Genomic DNA, 25,555 nt, shown 5'->3' with positions numbered 1-25,555 from the left:
ACGTATCTTTTTTTTGCAGCTGAGGCTGAAGGAAGGCATACCTTGCCAATAAAATTATTCCCTGAGTTGTAGAGACTCATTTGTGTTTTTAGAGGATAATGGCCCCTACAGTCCTTCCTTAATATTTATTTCTAAAAAGTCCCAACAGGTGGGTCACATAGTAGCTATATTTGTGGGCTATCCAAGATAGTCATATAGCTGACTTATGATCAAATTTACTTCACAGAACAATTTTGGCTTCTACTCTATGAAAAGCCACAAAGCTTATTTGGAACATTTTAATGCCCAAGTCCAGTCCAAGGGTAAACGAGGCACCTGTCACTGACATATTGGGTGGTTTGGAAGATGAACTCAAGTATCTTTCTAGAACAGGGGTGGGCAAACTTTTTGACTCGAGGGCCACAATGGGTTCTTAAACTGGACCGGAGGGCCGGAACAAAAGCATGGATGGAGTGTTTGTGTGAACTAATATAAATTCAAAGTAAATATCATTACATAAAAGGGTACGGTCTTTTTTTTCAATAGTTTTATTCATTTCCAACGAGCCGGATCGCGGGCCGTAGTTTGCCCATGGCTGTTGTATAACCACAAACCATACCTGAAAGGGACTCCTGTGCTAAGACCAAAGACCAGGTCTGTGTGGTTGCTTCTAACACATTACTATTTATTTAGATCTGCTTTACTCAAAGAATGACTTACTTCATTCAATAAAGTGAAAGGGTTCCCAAATAAAGCAAAAAGACTACATATTAACAATAAAATGTTACTTAACATTTAATTTCCATATGCTGGGCAATGTTACCTTATTTAATATTCATAATACTTAGAGTCAGGTCTATTATCCCTGTTTTACAGATGAGGAAAATGAGGTATATTGTAACTATTAAGACTGCAGAAGCAAGAACTGGCCTGGGTTCTAGTCCTAGTTCTGCTATAAACCAACTCTAAAAAGCACATTTAAATAATTTTATTTCTCTTGGTCTAATTTATCTATGAAAAGAGGTAGCTGCACTACATATGTCTAAGGTTTCTTCTAACATCAGAAGTATGACAGATAAAAGTTAGTCCTCCTCTGGCTTAATGATGGAATGATGGGATAATTTAAGCCAATATGGTAGGCACCAGAGGTATACAAGAGTGACAGATCGACAGGGATAAATTTAATTTCACCCTCTAAAATACCTTTTAAAACTACTGTATGGGTCCCAATTTTAATTTTATTTAAATACTTTAACTGTCTCTGAAATTTTAGTGCCTTCTAGAAGAACTCTTTTTAAATCCACCTTAATATTCCTTTGAACTTTGCATAAAATAACATGAAATTAATCTCTGCTCCCCAAAGTACTCTCCTTTTGATACCTTTGTCAGAGTGATATTACACACATATGTACATGTCTCTGGTGTGACCTGAGAATAAGCCTCACCAAGAACACAGCCCAACATTTCTGAATTCTAGCTATAGACACCCTTCCTCTTCTGCTCTATTAAAAACAAAGACCATCTTTCAATAATTCTAGTATGAGAATAAAGAAGTTGAAGGAATTCTGGAGACTGAATCTAAGACAAATTTAAAAATCCCTCTATGGCAGGGATTGGTAAAAACAAAAAGCCCCCAATATTCCTCCTCCTGCTGGACTCCCACAGGTCACATCTCTCAACCTTTCTCCCCTATGCCTATGTAAAGAGCAAATAGCATGGCCTAATTATTAAACATACTCTAGTTAACAATTAAAAGAAAAACCTACTTTCTTCAACATTTCTCTGCTATTGCCTTTTCCCAAACTCTTTTTCTTGGGATCATGTTTTATCCTGACAAATGGAGTAAAAAATGAAGGGAGGGAAGTTCCTGTTACTTTCTCCCTAAAAAAAGTGGACACCATGATGCTTAGCAAGTATAGACAGGTATCTGGAAACCACAAAGGAATGGCACACTGAATGACGTGGGCTGCTCTAAACTTTAGCCCATTCTTCTAATTAACAACGCTATGGTCTTCCTCATTCAACACCTAATGTACTGCTCAGGCTATCCGTCAGAACGTTGAAATGCTAGAACTGAAATGACATGTTTATCAAACTAAAGTACTCCAAGACTTCAGTTTTAGAAGAATTCACTGAAGAATTATCATCTGAGCTTGTGTTATTACTAAATAGGTTTTCTGTGATCCTAATAACCTATACCAATGGTCCCCAAATACCATTCTGCATGTTCCACCGAAGAGAATGTGGAGTTGATCTCACCCCTTTTGGAACAGCTTAGGGTCACCTCTGTCTTCCAAACATCATCTCTGAAGAGGGAGACTGGAGGAAAGTCCCATCTGAAAAATTATGAGCATGACTCGCTCTGGAGATAGGCTGATCAGTGGCTAACTGGTCAGGGACTGACTAAGGGGGGATGCTTGATACCAGCTAACTGACAGGGAGTGGATATGGGGAACAAGGGAAAGCAAGCCTCCATGCGTGTGCCTGAGATCACCCACCAACACTGCTCACACCAAGGGGCATGCCTTGGATGTTCTCGCTATAAGAAAAATTTGCCCCTTTTCACAGTGGATCTCTGCTCACCTTTGTCCTAAAACTGTGCCACATGCTTTTCTCTGTATGTGGACATCACAGTCCTCAGCCAACCATCAGCAGGATGTGTTTTGTTTTCCCAATGTGGTGAGCCATTCCCACATTCACTCATTTTCCTTGTAAGAACCGAACCTCTCCATGGCTGGTCAGGATTAGGGATGGTGCTGTAGCCAAGGAAAAATTTTCATCTGTTGAAGTTAACCCACGGGTTGCCTTGACCCCTTAAACTAGGGTCAATAGCACTGTACATTAAGGGCAGAGCCCTTAAATCTACCCTGAAAGAAATGGCATTTAGTGAACAGGAATTAAATAGCTTTCTTTAAAAGCATTCAGTGTTGGACCTATGCTTCAGCCAACTTGGTGTGAGATGAAAAACGTTAGGACACACTGATAAGAGAGTGATAATAATTAAAAAAAAAAACCATAGTAATTCTTGCTGCCTGCTTGGAAAACTGCAGAGATACTTCTGCAACCAACTCTCTAGTGTTCAGGTGAGGCCAACTTGGACAAAAGTTTGTGAGTGAGAACTATAACATCTCCAGATCCCAAAGGTCTGCTGCATTCCAGGGAAGCAGTGGTCAGGTCCTCAAAGTAGAACCAGTGTCACATTCACTTCTTTGGGTCACCGATTATGGTTGCAATTTGACTTTCCCGGTAAGAGGTTTCGTTATAACCCACAACTAGGAGCTGCTACTACATGAAATAGGTTCCTGAGATTTTTTTCCTAATTTGAGACAGGAAGGAGGCTTCTCTGGGCATTCTGGCCTTCCTTTCTTTAGTCTCAGAGGAGGGAGGGCCATCAAGGCCACCCGGAGAAGGTGGATGACTTACCCGTGCTCACTGAGTGGCAGAGCTGGGGTGCGACTTCAGGGCTCACCAATACCCAGTCTGGGGCTCTTTTCACGTCGGCAAACTGGCAGTTCCTGCACACCAAGAGCTCTCTGATTAGAGCTAGTGTGGATTCCTGGTCTGCAAACGTTGGCCACAGCTCAGTCTGCACTTGATTTTTCCCCACCTTCAAAGAAGAAAACCTACCTCATGATTTCTCTTCTGGATCCCTGACCATCAAATTCACTCCCCAAACCTTATAATCTACCTTTGACTATTCCTCTCTGGTTGCCCATTCAGTCTATTGTCTAGTTCTACAATTTTCTCACTCTGTTGGGCCCTCAGGACTCTTCCTGTTTGATCAACTTACTTAATTCTAAGATATGGCTATTTTTTCTTAGTCAACTTGTCTCTTTACACATAGCAGAGAAAGTCAGCTACTTTTATCATTCTTCTGCTCAGAGGTCTATAATGACTCCTAAATATCTGTTTATGCCATTCTCTAAACTTGGAATGCCTTGATTACACAAGGTAAATAATATCAATCTTCTTCCATATACTCTCTGAGTCTCAGAAATTTGCCAGATTCCAAATTTTAGCACTTTCTTTAAAGTTTCAACACGACTATTCAGTTTTATGTTTCACACAACGTTTTTGCGGCTATTCAAGCCTTGTTCTTTTTTCTTTGTGCTTATCCTCTCATTTGATTATGAGCTCTTTAATAAAAACAGCAAAGGTTAATATTTAGCACACTGTAAATAATTATTCATGTTTCATTCATTCCTCGTATCATAGATGCAGAGTATACTACTACTACGTCTCCCATTTTACAAATGAGAAGACTGAGGCTTGAAGAGGCTAAGCAACTTGCTCATTGTCAAGGAGCTCATAAGTGGTATAGCTAAATATGAACCCAGATCCATCTGACTCTAAAACCCAAGCTCTTAACCACAGGTTACACTGCCTTCATAAAGGCAGATGCTTCTCTCCCATAGTCCTGAGTATAATCTTTTTCATTCAACAAATGCTGCTGCTTGACTTGACAATTGAACTTCAGATCAGCCAGGCTGTATTAAAGTTTTTTGACAGACTAGGGTAAAGTCTCCAGAGGAAAAAAAGAAATTTATCTCAGGGCAGGGTGAAACACCTCTAAGCTTGGGAAATATGACAACCAGGTTACTTTCACTCTTGTCTTTTGGTTCCCATTAGCCAGTGTCAGCCATCTGGTCCTTCCGAAAACATGTGTGGGTTCAGAATATAACAGACTAGAAGAATAGAGGAAAAATAAGATTATTCTGTGCCATGCCCATTCTGGAGGTCCCATATCAACCCCCAGAATCTGTCTTTGGTTTTAGGCTCAGCAAAAATTAGACCAGCATAAAGACATTAGAGAGTTGGGCCTAGAGGTGGTAGATGTGAATGGATATTGACAATATTATGTATTTAAGAATGCATTTAGTTTTGTAAGGGATGATAACTGGGACCAAAAAAATCCTATATAATAAAAGGCTGATATGCAAATTGACCAAATGGCAGGAAGACCAGTCGCTATGATGCACACTGACCACCAGGGGGCAGATGCTCAACACAGGAGCTCCCCTTTGGTGGTCAGTGCATTCCTCCAGGGGGAGCACCACTCAGCCAGAAGCCCTGAGCTGGGCTCACAGCTGGTGAGCACAGCAGTGGTGCCTCCACGGCAGTCAGACATTCCCTGAGGGCTCCCAGACTGTGAGAGGTTGCAGGCTGGGCTGAGGGACACCCCCCCGCCCCTCCAGTGCATGAATTTCGTGCACGGGGCCTCTAGTATAAATATAAGCATGAATAATGAGGAAAAATGGACCAGAAATCAAAGAATGTTATAAGGTTTACAGATCTCCAACTATACAGGAATTATAATAACCAGAAAATACTTTGCAGATAAGCTTGTAAGATCTGATGAATTTCAACTACGATTAACGTGACTACTACAGCCCAAATTCCTCTGTAATAACTTTCACAACTTTGATGCTTATAGTAATCTCACAGATGAAGAAACTAAGACTTAGAGCAGTTAAGTAACTTGCAAGGCTACCCAACACCTGGGATTCTTCAAATCTTGATCTAACACTCGATCACCATGTTCTACTATCTCCTATACACCAAGAGAAAGAAGTGGTTCATACGAGCAAACACAATTTGAGAAACAAAAGTTCTAGAACACAGAATATCAGTTTCATCAAATTATGTGCTGGGGGTAACAAATGCCCACATGAATATTAGCATCTTATAAGAAAAATTAAGTGACAAAAAATACCATATCTGGCCCAGCTGGTGTGGCTCAGTTGGTTGAGCATTGACCCACGAACCAGGCAGGAGGTCACGGTTCGATTCCCAGTCAGAGCACATGCCCGGGCTGCGCACTCAATCCACAGTAGGAGGCGTGTAGGAGGCAGCCGATTCATGATTCTCTCTCATCACTGATGGTTTCTATCTTTCTCTCTCCCTCTCGCTGAAATCAACACAAACATATTAAAAAAATACCAATTTTGCATCTGTTGTGTACTAATACTAGTAAGTTGAAACAATTATTCTCTAGACTACTAGTAGAACCAAATCTATAAATTAATTATTAAAATGTTAACACCAGTCTAGGGAAACAGAGAAAGGTATCAAACCATAAAGGAAATACCAGCCCATTTCTAAAGGATTATTCTAAAGGAATATTCACATACTGGGGTGAGGAAAATAGAATAGAAACAATCACTATCCTAAAAACAATGCAATAAAATACAGTTCCTCCAGCCTGTATTTTATAGTTCCTCCAGAATAGGAGGTAGAGAAATATGTATCAAATTCAAATTTATTTTTACTTTATAACTGTCCTATGCACTTACCTGCTAATTTGTTTCAACTATCCAAAACTGTTTTAAAAAATTAACTAAGGTTGCCAAGCCATTTCACTTTTACTAGGTGGCAGTTATATTTCTATCCTACAAAATGCAACTAAGCCCAGAAAGCAACAGACCTACAAATAATGTGTAGATAAAATGACCACAACCAGAACCTCCTGTCATAACTAAATATTATTTTGACATTTTAAGTCAACATGGCTGCTTTCCTTAAATGGGGGGAGGGGGGGTTAAAGAGGGGAGGCATACACAATCACACTTGTGTCTATTTCCATTTTCAGACACTTTTCAACATTAAGTGTAAGTGAAATTAGAAGGTCTACAAGAAAAGGGGGTTAACTACTCCCTGCTGACACACTTAAGTTCATGAAGACTCAATCACAATTATAAACAATCAAAAAAACCTCAAGAGATGAAAGTCATATAACCAACTTAATATAAAGCTCTTGGGACATAAGATAGAATTACTGTTAACAAAAAAAAAAAAAAGAAAAAAAAAAGAATTACTGTTACTTGTACGTAATGAAATATAAAGTTTTACATTCAACAGACAGCACAACCTGATTCCACACCGAAGATACAAAGAAAACCAGTTCCTACTTCTAAAGACACTATGAGTGGGGCGACAGGTGTTAAAGCCTCTTATAATAGGTTACGCCTCTGGGACCATCTTGGCTGTTCTCATGTCCCTCAACTGCCCCAATCCCTGGGCTAAGGTCAGTTGCTTTTGCATTTTTATTTTTGGTTAAAGATGACACTCCCTATGTTATTTCTTGGGGGTGCCCTTTCCCTGAAAATGGCCATTTAATAAAATTATTTTAACATTAATGGGTAGCTTTATTTTATCCACATGAAATAACATTTCTCTATATCAGTGCTTCTAGTCTGTGTTCCTAATTCCCTTGCCTGAGAGTCCTGCTTGATTCATTCCTGAACATTGAACTCAAACTCCCTCCTTTCAGTCTCTGCCCTTTTCTAGGTCTTGGAGGTCTTTGCCCCCATCCTCCAATTCTGGCATTCAGGGCTAAAGATATGGTTGGGGTACTCAGATGAGGGGTAACAAGTATCCTTAAAGTGCTTCTTCAGGTATCGTCATTTGCAGTTCAGAGACCTCTAGACCAGCAGTTCTCAACCTGTGGGTTGCAACCCCTTTGGTGGTCGAAGGACCCTTTCACAGGGGTCGCCTAAGACCATCCTGCATATCAGATATTTACATGACGATTCATAACAGTAGCAACATTACAGTTATGAAGTAGCAACGAAAATAATTTTATGGTTGGGTCACAACATGAGGAACTGTATTTAAAGGGCCAGAAGGTTGAGAACCACCGCCCCTAGACTTACATCTTAATACAAAGAAAAAGCTCATGGAGGGTATTTCCTCAAATAAGGGCACGTACATTCTGATCCCTCCCCTTCAGGATACTCCAAGACCAGACAGCCCTAGCAATGCTAACAGGACAGAGGTCATTTATAGCATTTACTCCACAAATCCTATACAGGTCAGCCATAACAATACTGATACTACTGTATAGTTCAGGGGTGGGCAAACTTTTTGACTCGAGGGCCACAATGGGTTCTTAAACTGGACTGGAGGGCCGGAACAAAAGCATGGATGGAATGTTTGTGTGAACTAATATAAATTCAAAGTAAACATCATTACATAAAAGGGTACGGTCTTTTTTTTCAATAGTTTTATTCATTTCAAACGGGCCGGCCCGCGGGCCGTAGTTTGCCCACGGCTGGTATAGTTCTTCAAAGAGTAGCCTGAGGTGGAGAATCACTAGCAAGAGTCTATCCAGGGCCAATGTCATAAAAAGTACCACCTGTCGTATTTTTGGCAGTTACTTGTCAGCTTGTTGGAAGCCTCTGCCAAGAGACCAAAGACTGAACAAGTTGTGGAACCTGAACCACCTTCTCACCCTTGGAGACAAGTCCCAAAAGGACAGGACAGAAGCATCTGGAAAGAAAGTGAAGCTTTGACCGACACTTCCATGCTATATCTAGTATGATGAATAGGGAAGATCTTCAGTTTCCAGAATTGTCCATAACTCATTCTGTAAGCAGGGGCCAGTCACTTAAACTCCCCATGCCTCAGTCTCCCCAACAGTACAAACTAGAGACATCACTTGTTTGTAAAGTGCTTTGATATAGTCAGTTGAAAAAAAGAAATACAAATGTACAGTTAATATAGTCTAGTTTTAAAATTCTAGTGTTAGCTTACAGATTTCTAAATACCACATCTAATAGTATTCTGTCAGATGCTTCGAGTACCTTTCGTCTAAGGAGCTCAAAGTATAATTTTCTATTTAGGTTATTTGGAAGCACCCAAAAATACTGGTAAGCCAAAGCATATTTTATCTAGTTTACATCCTGTGCCTATCTTTTAAGAAGAGACAAATACTTCACATGGCCCTTTTATTCACATGTTACCTCAATGAGGAAGGAAGGAACAAGATATTAAACGGAGGAATAGGGGTTTAAAAAATGACTCGGCCAAATAAAGATAATGTTCATTCAGATAACAAACTGGGGACCCAGGACCCAGGAGTGGAAGTGTTGAGCCAGGGTAATTTATGCTAGTAACACATTTGGTCAAAATTGCAGTATGGTATTGTCTCCTGGCAGTGATTTATCAAGATGACAAATTTAAAAAATTACCCATGTCTTTGGAAAAATAAAGTAACATACTTATTTTTTTTTTGGAGGTAGGATGACTTCAACAAGAGTTTAGCACAAACATAACTTGGTCACATTTGTATTGGTCACACTAATAAGACCATAGACTGCTATTTAATCCATAGTCCTATTTTTCATTATGTCTTATTTGCTCTAGAAAAAGTTCTTGGTTAAAACACACAAGACCCTTTCACCTGTTTAATCAGCCAAGATTTTAAACGACATGGATGCCAGGATGAAGTTATTTGGCTGTATGCAACAACAGCCTGGAAAATGTTTATTCTTACTGTGACACATGAACTTTACGTCATAGAATCTGTCCTAAGGAATGACAAAAATGCAAACTTTTATGCACATGATATCCACCACAGGGTTATTTTTAACAGCAAGAATTTAGAGACAACCTTGGAGTAATGGCTGGGTAAATCATGACACAGCCATACAATGGGTTTCATGCAGTCATTAAATAGATGTGCATGAGAAAGATTTTAATGTAATAGAAAAAATATATGAGATAAGTAAAAAAAGTGGGACATAAAATTGCACACAAGACCATGCCTATGTTAAAAGAATTTTTAATATTTTTTTTCTTTGTGCTTTTGGTATTGTTTAAATTATCCACCACAAACCTACGTTTATTTTCTAATCAGTCAAAAGTTTTTATAATCAGAAATAAATATGTGGTATTTTGAAGTGTTAACTTTATGCATAAACAGTTGTTCAAATACTCCTTTAAATGAATCTATATTTCAAATCTTAGATAATCATAAAATTAATCCAGAACCAAACTCCTTACTTTTCTTGGAGATCCAAAGCCTGGGACTGTGTGGGTTCAAATGTGACATTTTGAGGGCAGAACTGCACAAGAACAAAAAAGTGGTGGGGTCTTTAAAGGGAGAGTGTTTTTCTTTTGTCATTCCTGTCACCCATTAATTGTATCGTTACCATAAAAAATAAAATTTATCTGCTTTTTGGTGATGGATAAAGGCAATCTCTCATATGATTAATAAACTAACAGGTTCAATTAATCTGAAACCAATTCTTGGAACACTAAACTAATTATATTTCCTTTATCACCCTTTTAAAAGAAGAGAAAACACAAGCTCCCATCAAATCTGTCAAAAGAAAAAATCCTTGCCCTAGCCCAGTGGTTCTCAACCTTGGCTGCACATTAGAATCACCTGGGAATTTTTTTTAAATCCTGATTTCTGGGCCTCATTCTCTGGAAATTCTGTTTCTTAGTTATGGGGTGGGGCCACAACATTAGTAACAAAGAAACAGAATTTCCGGAGGATGAGGCCCAGAAATCAGGATTTGAAAAAGATTCCCAGGTGATTCTAATGTGCAGCCAAGGTTGAGAACCACTGCCCTAGCCGGTTTGGCTCAGTGGATAGAGCGTCAGCCTGTGAACTGAAGGATCCTGGGTTCGATTCAGGTCAAGGGCACATGCCTAGGTTGTGGGCTCGATCCCCAGAGGGGGTGTGCAGGAGGCAGCCAATCAATGATTCTCTCTCCTCATTGATGTTTCTATCTCTCCCTTGCTCTTCCTCTCTGAAATCAGTAAAAATAAAAAATAAAAAATAAAAAAAAGATAAAATCCTTCCTTGTGTAGGTCCTGGGGTTGGTGGAGATTCATTTTAGTATCTGAAGCCTAACAATACCCACAGTGATCAGAGACAACAGAATAAAGACTCAACTCATTGAAAAAGTCTGAACAGATTTAAAAAATTAAATAAGGTACCTTCTACTTGGAGGAATTTTTAAGAAGGGTGAAAACAAAAACTTTCTGGTAATATTTAGCTATTGTGAAAACCCAATTAAACAGACCAGGACATCTCCTAAAAATTTTGGCTACTTACAATTTCACTGTAATACAAAACACAGGTTCTGAATTTATAGCCAAGCTTCCCTGGAGAGTTTTATTATTATTATTATTTTTTATTTTTATCCCCCCCCCCCCCCGAGAGTTTTAATTCATGCCTTTAACAAACTTAGACAAACAAACAACAAGACAAAAACAACCACTTCAATGATTTGGGGGTTTACCGGTCCAACTACTAAGCAAGTAAAATAATTTCAGAATGTGATAAATTGTACTCATTAACTAAAATGTGGAAAAATTAAGATATAAGGATCTAGGATTAAAACCACAAGATTTTGTGGCAATAGAAACTACTGTATCAAAAATACTTTACATGGAGACAGTGATTTTATTATTAATAAAAAAAGCCCACAAGACTCACAAATAATCAAGGACAGCGAAAGTTACCATGGTGTTGAAAGGCTATAAACAGGTGCTGCTAATATTGTTGCTTCCTTGGCTCCCAGGGTGACTATTGCTGGAGTTAGTGTGGCAGGTATGAATGTAGGATCCACCTAAGGAGATCTGGAGTGGTCTCTATTGGTCCTGGGGAGATCTACATCATGTTTGTGGTCCTAACCTGAACCATCCTCCTAGGAGTTCTCTAAAACAAAGGCAATCTAGATTAAGGTGGCCTGGTACAATGAACTACTGCACACATACTCTTCTCCAAATCCCCAGAGGGCCCATAAAAGCCTCTCCTGGACACTAAAATCTCACATGGACAGTTCATTTGATTCCTCATTTAGTCAACTTTCTATTATAGCAGTACTTTATGCCTGTGTAATTAATTCTGAACTGTACCCTCAACCATTCAGCTTCTTATATATATCTTAACTTGATATATCTGTCAACTGATATATCTCCCTTCTACAAATTTGAACTCTTCAGCAATTCTTAAAAACACCATTCACCCAACATCTGCTTTTGAGTTTCAATTACTAATAATCACAATGCAGATATATTCAGGAATACTTCTCAGGGAGATAGATCTACTATCCTTCTTAATTTCCAGGACTATAAGGTTATACATGTTACTACATTATGCCATCTTTTCCTTTTGTACCCATTTCTTCCATTCAGACTCCTCTGCACTTTTGCCATCTTGTCAAAATAATTCTTGCTTAAAATACATCTATGCCATTGGCCCTCAGCTCAGTCATTCTCCTCTGTAATGACTCCTGAATGCTGCCAGAAGGTGTACTTGCTTGATGATGGTCACACCAGTCTTCAAATCCCTGAAACGACTTCCTATTCCTCATTTCAACCTTCACTTTCAATTACAGATTTCATGCACATCATAGTTTCCCCAAAGAGATCTAGATATTTAGGGTTCTGGAAGAATCTGCCCTTCCTCTTATCCCAACATTTCCAGGATTGCTCAATTTTCCCCTCCAGAGCCTTTGAATTACTAATCCATAATTTTGAATTTTTTGGTATAAAGTCTTATAGTTGTTTCTGTTGTGAAATTTCTAGATCCTTCATGGGATTCAATCCAAACTAGATTGTTTATTACTTCTCAAAATTACTCCTTATTGGACCACCTCCTCACTATCTGTTATGACATACACTATTCCCAGACATTTCTCTTTCTCCATTTCAAACTCTGGTCAATCCATTCTTTAAAGCACATGTCAAACAACCATTCCAAGTTTTACATGTCTGAGTTTAAAGTGAGAGCAAACATTTCTTAACTCAAAGTATACATTTTATAACCATGAACACTTTATTTAGAATTCTTTTCTGCCGCCTCCACAATTCATTTAGCACAGTAGCAGGCATCCTGTTGGTGGGTTATCAACATATTTGTTCAATTAACCAGTTTTCCCATTAATATCAACATTATGACCTGCTCTCTGTCACTTGAATAACCTTAAAGAGACCTCACCAAACATGCTTCAAACTAAGATGTCTCCTAACGACCACAGTCAAATCCCTGCGATTACAGCTACCATCTTTAGCTATGAGCCAAATGCTTTACAATTATTATCTCTAATCTTCCTGAATGAGGAAACTTAGAATTTGGGAAGTAACTTGCCCACAGATAGTTAAGTGGTGAAGCTAAGCTTTGACCAAGGTTCTATTAGTTTCAAAACCCATGCTTTTCCATAAAATTCAGTTATTCTGTCAACTCATTTGGGTTCTGAAGAACACTTGGAATTTTAACTTGAACTCTCAGGTATATACGTATCACAATAACAACCCCCCCCCCCACACACACTTTATCTAGTAAATTTCTTAAGAACCGAAAGCTCTGTTGTACAAAATGAGTACTCTTCTAAGTCCTTTACGCTAAAAGAAGTCATATTCATACTAAACAATTTTTTTTCATACTAAACAATTTATTGAAGACATTTCCTTCGTAAGGAAGTGATTCTTCCTAATGATCAATTTGAAATGACTTTAAAACCCAGCCAACAAATTGAGTATATGGCAGCTACCAATTTGCTCAAATATGCACCTTATATTTAGGTATCTTCCATAACTGCTCAAGTGTCAGCAGCTAGTATTATACTGGGGAGTAAATTGTAGCCACATCAGACCTGTTGCAAAGTAGGTCTTAAAAAAAAAAAAAAAAAAGTCAAGAGTGCCTCTTAACACCAAGGTTCAGGATTGTAAAATGTTCCCCTTACTCCTTTTAACCTCTATACCCATTCCTACCTACATTTCCCGGTTCTGATAGTTTTTCCTGTTGAGCATATTCTCCAGACCTGACTCCTTAGCTGTTTTCCCTGAAACGCGTGGCCCCTGCGGGCACTGCTCTGCCGAAATAGATTAGAAATGCGAGGAACAGACCACACACCCGGGGAGCAGTACGCTGTGGCCTCCGTCTACATGAGCCACTCGACGCACAGGCTGGCCGGGTGGCCACTGTTCTCCAACAAATCCTACCACGACAAAGCAATTTTCCGGCAAGCTGGAGAGCAGAAACCACCGCCTGGGAACCGCACGGAGTCTTAAAGATGAGGAGCGAAGACGTCAATTTACCCACGCGGAGGGGACGGCGAGGGCTTTCAGCACCGCAGGGCGATACTTTCGAAACTGTCACTAGACTCCTCAAACCGGAATCTCCCGCCCAAAAAAAGTGTGGCACATGCTGTCTAAACAAGGCTTCCCTCGAGCGCCGAGCGCCGGGAAAGATGCGCCGTGGCCGTGTGATTCATTGGAAGGGAAGAGGGGAAAAGGGGCAGGAAATCCTATTTCCAGCAGCTCTCAGAGCGGGAAAGGCCGGTCTCCGGCCGGAGAACAGCCAGGCCCCGGGCCCAGCGCCTGGGAAGGAAAAACCCAGGCCTTCTCGGCGCCCTGAAGCTGTGCCCTCCCGCCTGGAGCCCCAACCTCACTCGGGTTTTCCTTCTCCCCGTCCCACTCGTAGCCTCACCACTGCTCCCATTTCCCTCCACCACCCCCACCCGCGCAGGCGCAGTGGGAACCCGGGCCTACCCGCGCCCCCGAGGCGCCGCGACTATGGCGGAGCCGGAGCAGGCCGGCAGCAGCCTCGCTCCGGGCTGGCGTCCCTCTTCCGTCCCCGCCGCTTCCCCCCACAGCCGGGGCCCTGTCCCCACCCGGCGGCCCCATCTTGCGCCCTCCTCACCCGTTCTTCAGATCCACCTCCAGAATCTTCCCGTAGCCCTTAAAGAAGCGCTCCACATCGCGCTCCCGGGCCTGGTAGCTCAGGCGGCCAATGTACACCCGCGGCATCCCGGCAACGGCGGCAGCTTGGCCCGGCCCCAGCCCCCTTAGGCGGCGGCCGGCGAAACGAGACCGCGGCGACGGCGGCAGCGGCGACGGCGGCAACGGGCGGGCGGCGAGACCGACGCAGCCGAACCCGAGCGACGTACGCGAGCACGCACTTCACGGGCGCGCGCTTCCCGTCTCCTGCGGGGAGGGGTGGGTAACGGGAGGGAACGCGCGTTCGCTTCCCGCCCAGCCGCGGTGAGGGCGGGGCTTGCCAGGGGTCGCGCAGGCGTGGGGCGGGGCCAGGTGATGGACAGGCGGCACAGGCGGTGCGGGGGCCCCTCGCCCCACCCCCCGGGACGTCCTCTCGCGAGCTCGCCGTCGCGAGGCCTGCGGCCGCCGCTGGCTTTGCCCCTCTCGGCGGAAGTGCCCGCGCTTCCTCACCCGCCCGCCAGGCAGTCACGCTTTTGTCGTTTGAACCGGGAGTGGTTTCCAGTTTAGAGCAGGAGCTTTGGCATTAAAGCCGGCTTGTGTCTGTGACCTTGGGCTCCCTGTGGCGCCACCTCTCCGAGCCTCGTCTGTCTTCTCTGTAAAGGGGGATAGAAATTCCTACCTTTCCGAGTTGTCTTGAGGATGATTACGTAACGCACTTTGCACTGCTCCCAGCACTTAACAAGTGCCCAGTAAATAATACCAATATGGTTTTAAAAATAGGACAGTTTGCTTCAATAGGAGCCGTGTGGGGAGTGGAGAAGGCTGGCGCTTGGGAGCGAGATTAGGCTTGACATTGACTAGACGACCTGGCCAATTTAACCTACTTTCTAACTTGAAAAATTAGAAGGACTTATCCCATCTCAATGGAATACCGGCATAACTAAACGGGGTGGTGTGTGTGGAAGAGCTTGGAACAATCTGGAACGTGGTAGGAGCTCAAATATTAGTTCCCTTTTCACTAACCCAGTTTACCTAGAACCACAAGTTTTTCCCTCCTGTTTGTATTTTTTTAAAAAAAAATATATTTTATTGATTTTTTACAGAGAGGAAGGGGGAGGGATAGAGAGTTAGAAACATCAATGAAAGAGAAACATGGATCAGCTGCCTCCTGCACATCTCCCACGGGGGATGTGCCCGCAACCAAGGCACATGCCCTTGACCGGAATCGAACCCAGGACCCTTCGGTCCGCAGGCCGAGGCTCTATCCACTGAGCCAAACCGATTAGAGCATGTATTTGTTTTTTAAATTATATTTTGCAACTGTAATTCATGAACCTTTTCAAGTGATATACAGTGAAAAGTCTTCCCCTCTCTCCTCTGGTTGCCTAATTTGCCTCTCCAGAGATAATGAAGATGGTCAGTTTCTTAAATGTAAGTTGGGGGTATTTTGCACATAAAGCAAATGGTAGTGTAGTGTATTGTACACACAGTTCTGTGCTTCATCTGTTTTGAAAATCACTCCATAAGAGTACAAAAGGAGCTTCTCCAGACTATTTTTATGGCTCCTAGTGTTTGTACAGTCATTCATTCATCAGTGCCCTAGTGAAGGGCGTTGAGATAACATTTTGTAATGACTGTTGCAGAGTAACTTGGCATATACATATATGTAGAATCTATTCCTAGAAGTATTCAAAGGGTGTGAGCAAAAGTAGCTTTGATAACTATTGCTCAATTCTCCATCTCCTTATCAACACTGTTATCAAACTTTATGATCTTTGTCAATCTGATAGCCGAAAAATGGTAGCTTGGGTAGTGTAAATTGAAATCTTATTTTGAGTGGAGTGAGCCTTATTTCATGTTTTAGAGACACACCTATTTCATGTCTTAGAGACACATATTTTACTTTCTGTATCTTTTGACCATTTTTCTTATTTTTTCATAGGAGCTCACAATATAATAGGGAAATCAGCTCTTTGTCAAATGAGTTGCAAATATTTTTTCCCTAGTCTGTTGACTTTTTTTTGCCTAGTTTTGTGTGTGTGTGTGTGTGTGTGTGTGTGTTGTGTTTTTTTTTGCCATGCAAAAATATTTTGGGATCAAACTTGTCCATTTCTTATTTACCTTTGATTCTGGATTTTGTGTTGTAGTTTGAAAAGTTTGAAAGGCCTTCCTCACTGTTTTTTTTTTTTTTATTTTTTAATTGTCCTCCATGGTTTATTCTGTTACTTTGAGGGCTTATTTTTGTATTGCAATCTTTGATCCATTTGGAGTTTAGTAAAGTGTGAGGAGCATATTAAGAACTAGCATTAACCTTGGTTGTCATTATAATCTGCTCAGCCTATTGTACAGATGGGAAGCAGCCCCACAGGGGAAAGGCCTGTCTCCAAAATCTGTTCTCCTCCGGAGTTCCCCAGTTCCGCGAGTGGCTCCTCTAACCAGCGAAGTGCCAGAGTTCAACCTACAAACACTGCGTTCTGTCTGTCCTTTTGATTTTTCCCTTCTGCATATTCACGAATCTACTCATGTCTCTCTGCTCCCATTCAGTAAGCTAGTTCACACACCACGGCTTTTAAGCATGCCGCGCCCGCTGTCTGGAATATGGCCGGCTCCTTATTCAGGCCTCAGGCTTACCTTGCCCACCTTATCCCAAGGCAAGTCTCCTCGCTCACACACACTAGGATATCACTTACCCCCCCCCCCCCCCCCAGCACTTATCACACTCTAATTACCTTATTTATTCGCTTGTTCACTTTCTCCTCCACTAGGATATAAGCTCTGCCAGGCTGGTGTGGCTTATTGGTTCAGTGTTGACTAGCAAAGTGCCAGAGTTTGATTCTTGGTCAGGGCACATGCCTGGGTTGCAGGCTCGATCCCCAGTATGGGCATGCAGGAGGCAGTCGGTCAATGGTTCTCTCATCGTTGTTGTTTCTCTCTCTCTCCCTCTCCGAAATCAATATACATATAGTAAAAAATACGTAAAAGATTGTAAGTTCCTTGGTATCAGGAGCCATGTTTGTCTCCTGCTTTATTCCCAGCACCTACAACAGGGCTTTTTTGCCGGGAGCTGGTCCATCCTTGCTGTTTCAAAGGACCTGGCATATATGGCATACTGTTCTTAAAATGTTTGCTCACCTTCTTGGCACTATGTGTTTTAACCAAGGTCTCCTCTCTGAGAAAGTTTGTTTCCCCAGGTAGGGATTTTCCCCTGAAGTTAGGGAGGGAATAAAACCCCTCAACTAAGTGCCAGGCGGGTAATTAATCACTTTAACTACGAACAATCATGCTTAAGCTACATAATCTTTACTCCCTGGAATGGAGATAAGAAACGCCCTAACCTTTGTAATAGAGATTGATAGGATTGAATCAACTGGTATAAATATAGATGAAACAAGACAGCAAGACACAGAACTTAGAAGACAGAACCTACACAGAACCTAGAGACAGAAGAACTTCGCTGGAGAGAACATGGCAAAAGATCCTGGACAGAAACTGGCAACAGAACCTAGAGACAGAACCTAGCAAGAGAACATGGATACAGAACCTGGCTGGAGATCCGAAACAGAACTTTGCTGGAGATCCAGACCAGAACTTGGCTGGAGATCCTGGCTAGAGATCCTGGCTAGGCTGCTGATCAACTGAATGCTGTCTCCGTGTCATTCCTTCTTCGCCGACTCCGTCCACACCTTTGGGGACCCCTGAACCTGCTGGGGTTGGACCCCAGCACTTTTTCACATAATGGGTGTTCAGAATGAATATTTACTAAATGGATAAATAAATACAGTGATAGCCTAGTGCAGTGATGGTGAACCTATGACATGCGTGTCAGAGGTGACAAGCGAACTCATTTTTTTGGTTGATTTTTCTTTGTTAAATGGCATTTAAATATATAAAATAAATATCAAAAATGTAGGTCTTTGTTTTACTATGGTTGCAAATATCAAAAAAATTTCTATATGTGACACGGCACCAGAGTTAAGTTAGGGTTTTTCAAAATGCTGACACGCCGAGCTCTAAAGGTTAGCCATTACTGGCCGTGTGTGTGTGTGTGTGTGTGTGTGTGTGTGTGTGTGTGTGTGTGTGTCTGTACTTGGGATAAGGTGGGCAAGGAAAATCTGAGGCCTGAATAAGGAGCCAGGCCATATTCCAGACAGAGGGTGTGGCATGCTTAAAAGCCTTGGTGTGTGAACCAGCTTAGTAAGTGTGAGTGGAGAGACCTGAATAGATTCATGAATGATCGGGACCAGTGGTCCGTGGACCACCGGTTGGCGACGGCTGCTCCAAAGGTTTCCTTAAACCAGTGGTCGCCAACCTTTCGGACCTCATGGACCAACAGTGCCCGGATTCTGGACTACTTCAATGGCCTCCTGATTCTCCTCCCCACCCCCCCACACCTCCCCATGAGGCATAGACTCAAGAGAAATTTGAACTCTACTGATCGAAATGTTAATTATCATTGAACAAAATCAAGGAATCCTGAGAAAAGAGGGAGCTCAAGGCCAACTGTGAGGCCAAAAGAGTTGGTACTGACTGGTATGGTGACCAGGGCCAGGGGACCTGGTGTCCGCTGTCCACTGTGACCTTGAGCAACTCACCTCACCTCTCTCAGCATCCTCCTCTTCTGTAAGGTGGTGACATTAAAACCTCAATGAGCCCTGACTGGTTTGGCTCAGTGGATAGAGCGTCAGCCTGCGGACTGAAAGGTCCCATGTTCGATTCCAGTCAAGGGCATGTACCTTGGTTGCAGGCACATTCCCTAGTGTGGGGTGTGCAGGAGGCAGCTGATCGATGTTTCTCTCTCATCGATGTTTCTAACTCTCTATCCCTCTCCCTTCCTCTCTGTAAAAATCAATAAAATATATTTTAAAAAAAATAAATAAAACCTCAATGATAGAGGGAAGTTGTGAAAACCAAACGAAGAAGCACTTCAACTTGCTTGTACACTGCAGAGGGTTAGGCACATAGGGAAACCTTTCTTCCCTTTCAGGAGGTGCCAGGGTCTCCTTCCCACTGACCTTCCCAGGAGTTTCCTGCCTTCAGATGAAGGCAGACACTTTGCCAGGACTGAGTCTCCGTTTTCTACCATCTGCAGCTACTCTGGCTGGGCCCAGTGTCCCACCCAGGACATGGCACTTGCCAATGAGCGTGTGGCTGGTGGGTACTGCTGAGGGCTTCCAGGCATAAGGATAGGGACACGTGCATACACAGGTTGATGCAAAAACCTTTTTCTTCTGGGCCGCAGTCTTTCCCTGAGGAAAGCAGGCTTAATTATCTCATCTCCCAAGACACAAGGCCGTCATCAATATTACAATAGCGGCTGTAGACTGCCATGGGGTCGATGCTCCCAGAAGACACCAGAGAGAGCCAGAGTCACGAAGCCTCAGGGCTTCAGGTGTGCCCAATCTTTGGTTTAGGTCACAGGGGTGGGCAAACTTTTTGACTCGAGGGCCACAATGGGTTCTTAAACTGGACCGGAGGGCCGGAACAAAAGCATGGATGGAGTGTTTGTGTGAACTAATATAAATTCAAAGTAAATGTCATTACATAAAAGGGTACGGCTTTTTTTTTTTTTTTAGTTTTATTCATTTCAAACTGGCCGGATCCGCTGGCCATAGTTTGCCCACGGCTGGTTTAGGAGCTAGAGCCGGTTTGTCTTATTTGTCTCCTGGAGCCAAAGTTCCTCCTTTAGGTTAAAAATGGCATTGTTTACATGGTGGGCCAGAAGAGCTGTCCCAACCCCACTGAGGTTCTTCAGCCTGAAAATTAAACACAACTTCCTGCACTTGCAAAGTATGGGAGAAATGATCCATTTAAAGTCAGATTCTCTTTTGAAATTGTTTTGTCTTAGCCTCCTTTCCTCTGCTGGCCTCTTAAGTGATGGTAATCTCTATGTTGGTCTTCAAAAATTTAGGAAGATTTTACTTATATAAAATTCAGAAGCATGGGAATTTCTGATTTTTTCTTTCACGTCTCCCTTCTCCAAATTCTCCCCCAACCTGCTGCCAGAGGGAATTTTCTAAAGTAGTTTGACCTTCTGGCTCAGAAATATTTTTTCTTTTTCTTTTTTTTTCTTTCTTTCTTTTTTCTTTTCTTTTTTTTTTTTTTTACTGCTAATGGGATAAAGTCTGCCTTCCTTAGCTGGGAATTACTAACTGCAACAATTCACTTTTTCAGCTTCAGATTGATTGACTTCATTTCAATATAAATTGAATTATAGAATATGTAGCAGTTATGATTAGGTTTAGAGAAAGCCCAAACACTAAGGGATTAAATAACATACAAGTTTAGTGCTTCTTTCTTTTTTAAAAAATTGGTTTTTAGAGAGGAAGTGGGGCGGGGGAGAAAGAGAGAGGAACATCAATTCATTGTTCCACTTATTTATGCATTCATTGGTTGATTCTTGTATGTGCCCTGACAAGAGAGCAAACCCACAACCTTGGTGTGTCAGGACGATATTCTACCTAACTGAGCTACCCACCCAAGGCCTAGAAGCTTATTTCTTTTTTTTCTTTTTTTTTTTTTTGGCAATTTCTAAATTTTTATTTATTTATTTATTTATTTTTAATCTTTATTGTTCAGATTATTACATTTGTTCCTCTTTTTCCCCCCCCATAACTCCCCTCCTCTCAGTTCCCACCCCACCCTCCGCCCTCACTCCCCACCCACTGTCCTCATCCATAGGTGCACGATTTTTGTCCAGTCTCTTCCCGAATCTACCGCACCCCTTTCCCCCGCAAGAATAGTCAGTCCATTCCCTTTCTATGTTCCTGATTCTATTATAATCACCAGTTCATTCTGTTCATCAGATTATTTATTCACTTGATTATTAGATTCACTCGTTGATAGATGCATATTTGTTGTTCATAATTTGTATCTTTACCTTTTTCTTCCTCTTCCTCTTCTTAAAGGATACCTTTCAGCATTTCATATAATCCTGGTTTGGTGGTGATGAACTCCTTTAGCTTTTCCTTATCTGTGAAGCTCTTTATCTGACCTTCAATTCTGAATGATAGCTTTGCTGGATAAAGTAATCTTGGTTGTAGGTTCTTGGTATTCATCACTTTGAATATTTCTTGCCACTCCCTTCTGGCCTGCAAAGTTTCTGTTGAGAAATCAGCTGACAGTCGTATGGGTATTCCCTTGTAGGTAACTCGGTTTCTTTCTCTTGCTGCTTTTAAGGTTCTCTCTTTGTCTTTTGCTCTTGGCATTTTAATTATGATGTGTCTTGGTGTGGTCCTCTTTGGATTCCTTTTGTTTGGGGTTCTCCGCGCTTCTTGGACCTGTAGGTCCATTTCTTTCACCAGGTGGGGGAAGTTTTCTGTCATTATTTCTTCAAATAGGTTTTCAATATCTTGGTCTCTCTCATCTTCTGGCACCCCTATAATTCTGATGTTGGTACGCTTGAAGCTGTCCCAGAGGCTCCTTACACTATTCTCGCATTTTTGGATTCTTTTTTCATTTTGCTTTTCCCATTAGGTGTTTTTTGCTTCCTCGCATTTCAAATCATTGACTTGATTCTTGCGCTCCTCTGGTCTGCTGTCGGGAGTCTGTATAATATTCGTTATTTCAGTCCGTGTATGCTTAATTTCTAGTTGGTTCCCCAATATAACATCGAGGGTCTCATTAGATTTCTTGAGGATCTCACAACATTTATCGGCGGTCTCACCAGTCTTTTCGAGGGCCTTAATAAGTTTATCGGCAGCTTCTAGACAGTTCTTAAGAGACCTTAAAAGTGTGGTTCTGAACTCAATATCCTCCATTGACAGTTTTGTCCTGTTTCTTTGTCTCCGCATTTTTTATGCTTTCTTGGTACACCCCCTAGTGGTCTTTGTGTGCAGTCTTGTTGCCTTTAAGCCTTGATTGATGTCGGCAATACCGGGGGTGAGTTGACCTCCAGGCTAACTGGCTATGAGAGTCCGCTGGGTCTGCAGTGGGAGGGCTTCTGTGCTGGATTTCTAAGGCGGTGCTAATCTAGCCTTTGCCTGAGGCTATCCGGCAAATGGTTCTGTGCTGGGCTTGGGCGGGGCGGGTCCCAGGGGATCTACAGGGCTGGCCGGAGCGAGCAGTTATGGCTGCTCTCAGTTCCTTCCCCAGGGGCTCTGCCTCTCAGAGTCCCAGCAATGGCTGCAAACCTCGGAGAGAAAGCTGCCTTCGAGTTCCGACCGAAGCCAGACAGTCCCGCTTCTCCCGCTTGAGTCTTGCTCCCCAGAGACTCGCCCGGGTCTGGAGCTCAGAGTCTGAAACTCCCTCCCGATTGAAAACAACAACCTCGCCCTCCGCCACCAGCCCGCTCCGCGCGCGCACTCCGCACCTGAGTATTTCACTTCAGCACTGCGCCTCCTCTGAGTCTGGGTATGATATTCTCTTTCCTCCTAGTTGTAGAATTGAAGCTTATTTCTTAAGTAAAACTTATCTCTCAAGTCTTGAGGTGGGTAGTCAGGGCTGCTGGGTGTCAGGGACCCAGGCTCTGATGATTTCACTGCTGTTCCATTATTTTTAAAATATCCTATATAATAAAGAAGTAATATGCAAATTGACTGTGACACCCTCACACAGGATGGCCACCCCCATGTGGTCAAAGATGGCCACCACAAGATGGCTGGCAGGGGAGGGCAGTTAGGGGTGACCAGGCTGGCAGGGAAGGGCAGTTGGGGGCAACCAGGCCTGCAGGGGAGGGGCAGCTAGGGGTGACCAGGCCAGCAGGGAAGGGCAGTTAGGGGTGACCGTCACTAGGCCTACAGGGTAGGGCAGTTGGGGGCAACTGGGCTGGCAAGGGGTAGTTGGGCGCAATCAGGCCAGCAGGGGAGCAGCTAGGTGTCGATCAGGCTGGCAGGGGAGTGGTTAGGGGCAATCAGGCAGGCAGGCAGGTGAGTGGTTGGGAGCCAGCAGTCCCGGATTGTGAGAGGGATCCCTGTGGGACTGGGCCTAAACCAGCAGTGGGACATTCTTTGAGGGGTCCCAGACTGGAGAGGGTGCAGGCTGGGCTGAGGGACACCCCCCGCCCCATGCACCAATTTTGTGCACTGGGCCTCTAGTACACACACACACACACACACACACACTGAGTGGCCATATTATTATGACCACCTGGTGTTTGTAGGCAAATTAGCTATAATTTCGCTCTGAAGTTGCTAGAGGGCCAGACCATTATAAATAGGGAAGCAGGTTGTTTACCACAACAGAAGTGATTTTTTTTTCTGAAGATATGGGTAAACAATGTGATTTAACAGCCTTTGAATGTGGGATATATATGAACGGGAGTGGCCAGGTTATTATGACCACCCCATCAGTACTTCGTTGGGCCACCTTTTGCCTTCAATACTGTGGCAGTTCTTCTTGGCATTGACTCCATGAGATGTTGAAAGGTGATGCGAGGAATCTGACACCATGCCTGATGAATAGCACTGTCCAGTTCTGTGAGATTTGATGGTTGTGGAACCAGCTGCCTGATGGCTCTTTTCACTTCATCTCACAAATGCTCAATTGGATTGAGATCTGGTGATTGTGGGGGCCACCTAAGCAAGGTAAAGTCTCCCTCATGTTCTTGAAACCACTCCTGCACAATATGAGCACCGTGGCATGGCGCATTGTCTTGTTGGAAGAAGCCATCTCCATTGGGATACGCCATCAACATGATAAGATGAACTTAATCAGCAACGATACTTAGGTATGTTGTGCTATTCAGACATTGTTCCACACGAATTAAAGGGCCCAAATCATGCCAGGAAAACATGCCCCAAACCATAACACTGCCCCACCAGCTTGAAGGGCTGTACTCATGCATGTGGGGTCCATGCTTTCATGCTGTTTCAGCCAAATTCTCACTCTGCCATCTGCATGATGCAACTGGAAATGTGATTCATTGGACCACATGACTTTTTTCCAATGCTCGACTGTCCAAGCCTTGTGTTCCTGTGTGAATTGGAGAAGTTTCATCTTGGTAATTGCAGACAGCAAAGGTGTTCAAACAGGCCTTCGGCTTCCATATCCCATACGATGCAGTGTATGGCTAATTTGCCTACAAACGTCAGGTGGTCATAATAATCTGGCTACTCAGTGTGTGTGTGTGTGTGTGTGTGTGTGTGTATTTCAGAGAGGAAGGGAGAGGGAGAGATAGAAACATCAATGATGAGAGAGAATCATTGACTGGCTGCCTCCTGCACGATCAGGGATTGAGCCTGCAACCTGAGCATATGCTCTGACCAAGCCTGTGACCTCCTGGTTCATAGGTCAATGCTCAACTACTGAGCCACCATGGCTGGGCGTGTTCCATCCTTAACATGGTCAAAGATGGTTGGGCAAATTCCTCTGTATCCCAGCCAGGAAAAATGTGGAAGTGGAAGAAAAAGTTCAGGATAGAAAGAGTTCAGATATAGGTTCCTAAGAACTGACACCTGTCTTCTCTACTTACATCACACGGGACAGACCTTGTCTGCTGCCAGGGAAGCAGTGTTTATTCCAGTCTACTGCGTACCCACCTAAAAGTCATCAGTTTTAAATCTTAGGAGGAGAATGGATATTTGGGGAAAATCAGAAGATTTAGGCCTAAATGTTCTGTCTCTATAACTTTTACTTATCTGGTCCCTTAGTCTGTAATGCTTGTCTCCCTTTCCTGAGGAAGCAATAATCATTCATCTAAGTCCAACCCAACTGTCACCTCCAGGTCCCTAGAGGTACTGTCCTTAGGACAGTTTGCACCGCACTCCCTGAGGTCTCTAACCATGGTGTTACTGCTTCCTGTCTGCCTCCTCCCAGTCCATACCAGGTCTGCTCCTTCTTCGGGGCTGCAGGTTCATCACTCTAAACCCCATTGTGGACTCCCTGAGGAACCTAATCATAACTTTCACTTCTACGGCCTTTGGGCAGCCCCCTACTACCTCTCAGGAGTTTTTCACTTGCCCACATCGGCCATCTATACAAATCATCCCCCTAACCTCGAGGATAGAGGACAGGGGATGGGACGGACTTGGAGCTGATCCTGAAACCAGGTGTATAAGGTGGCAAATCTCATCCAGAGGGCACCTGCGGACCTTCCCCAGCCCCAGCTGAAGCTGAGGGCTTTCTGCAGAGGACACACAAGATATCCCAAAGGCACAGGGTCATGCCAGGAGCCTGTGTACAT

General features: G+C 43.0%; 1 protein-coding gene across 2 annotated transcripts in view; it reads right to left on the bottom strand.

Annotated features, from left to right (window-relative positions):
• SRSF4 (serine and arginine rich splicing factor 4) overlaps nt 1-14,710 on the bottom strand; it is a 28,630-nt gene extending 13,920 nt beyond the window's left edge. The window contains exon 1 of one of the 2 annotated variants that reach the window (XM_059690489.1): nt 14,420-14,710. In XM_059690489.1, the coding sequence (XP_059546472.1) occupies nt 14,420-14,526 (107 nt within the window). In that variant the 5' untranslated portion in view covers nt 14,527-14,710. The remainder of the gene's footprint in view (nt 1-14,419) is intronic. The other variant, XM_059690488.1, reaches the window with a different exon arrangement.
• Nucleotides 14,711-25,555: the final 10,845 nt, after the last annotated feature.

This window comes from Myotis daubentonii, chromosome 3, assembly GCF_963259705.1.
Source record: "Myotis daubentonii chromosome 3, mMyoDau2.1, whole genome shotgun sequence".
Classification (NCBI taxonomy): Eukaryota; Metazoa; Chordata; class Mammalia; order Chiroptera; family Vespertilionidae; genus Myotis; species Myotis daubentonii.
The sequence above is the reverse complement of the archived record's forward strand: the minus strand, read 5'-3'. Positions and strand labels throughout refer to the sequence as shown.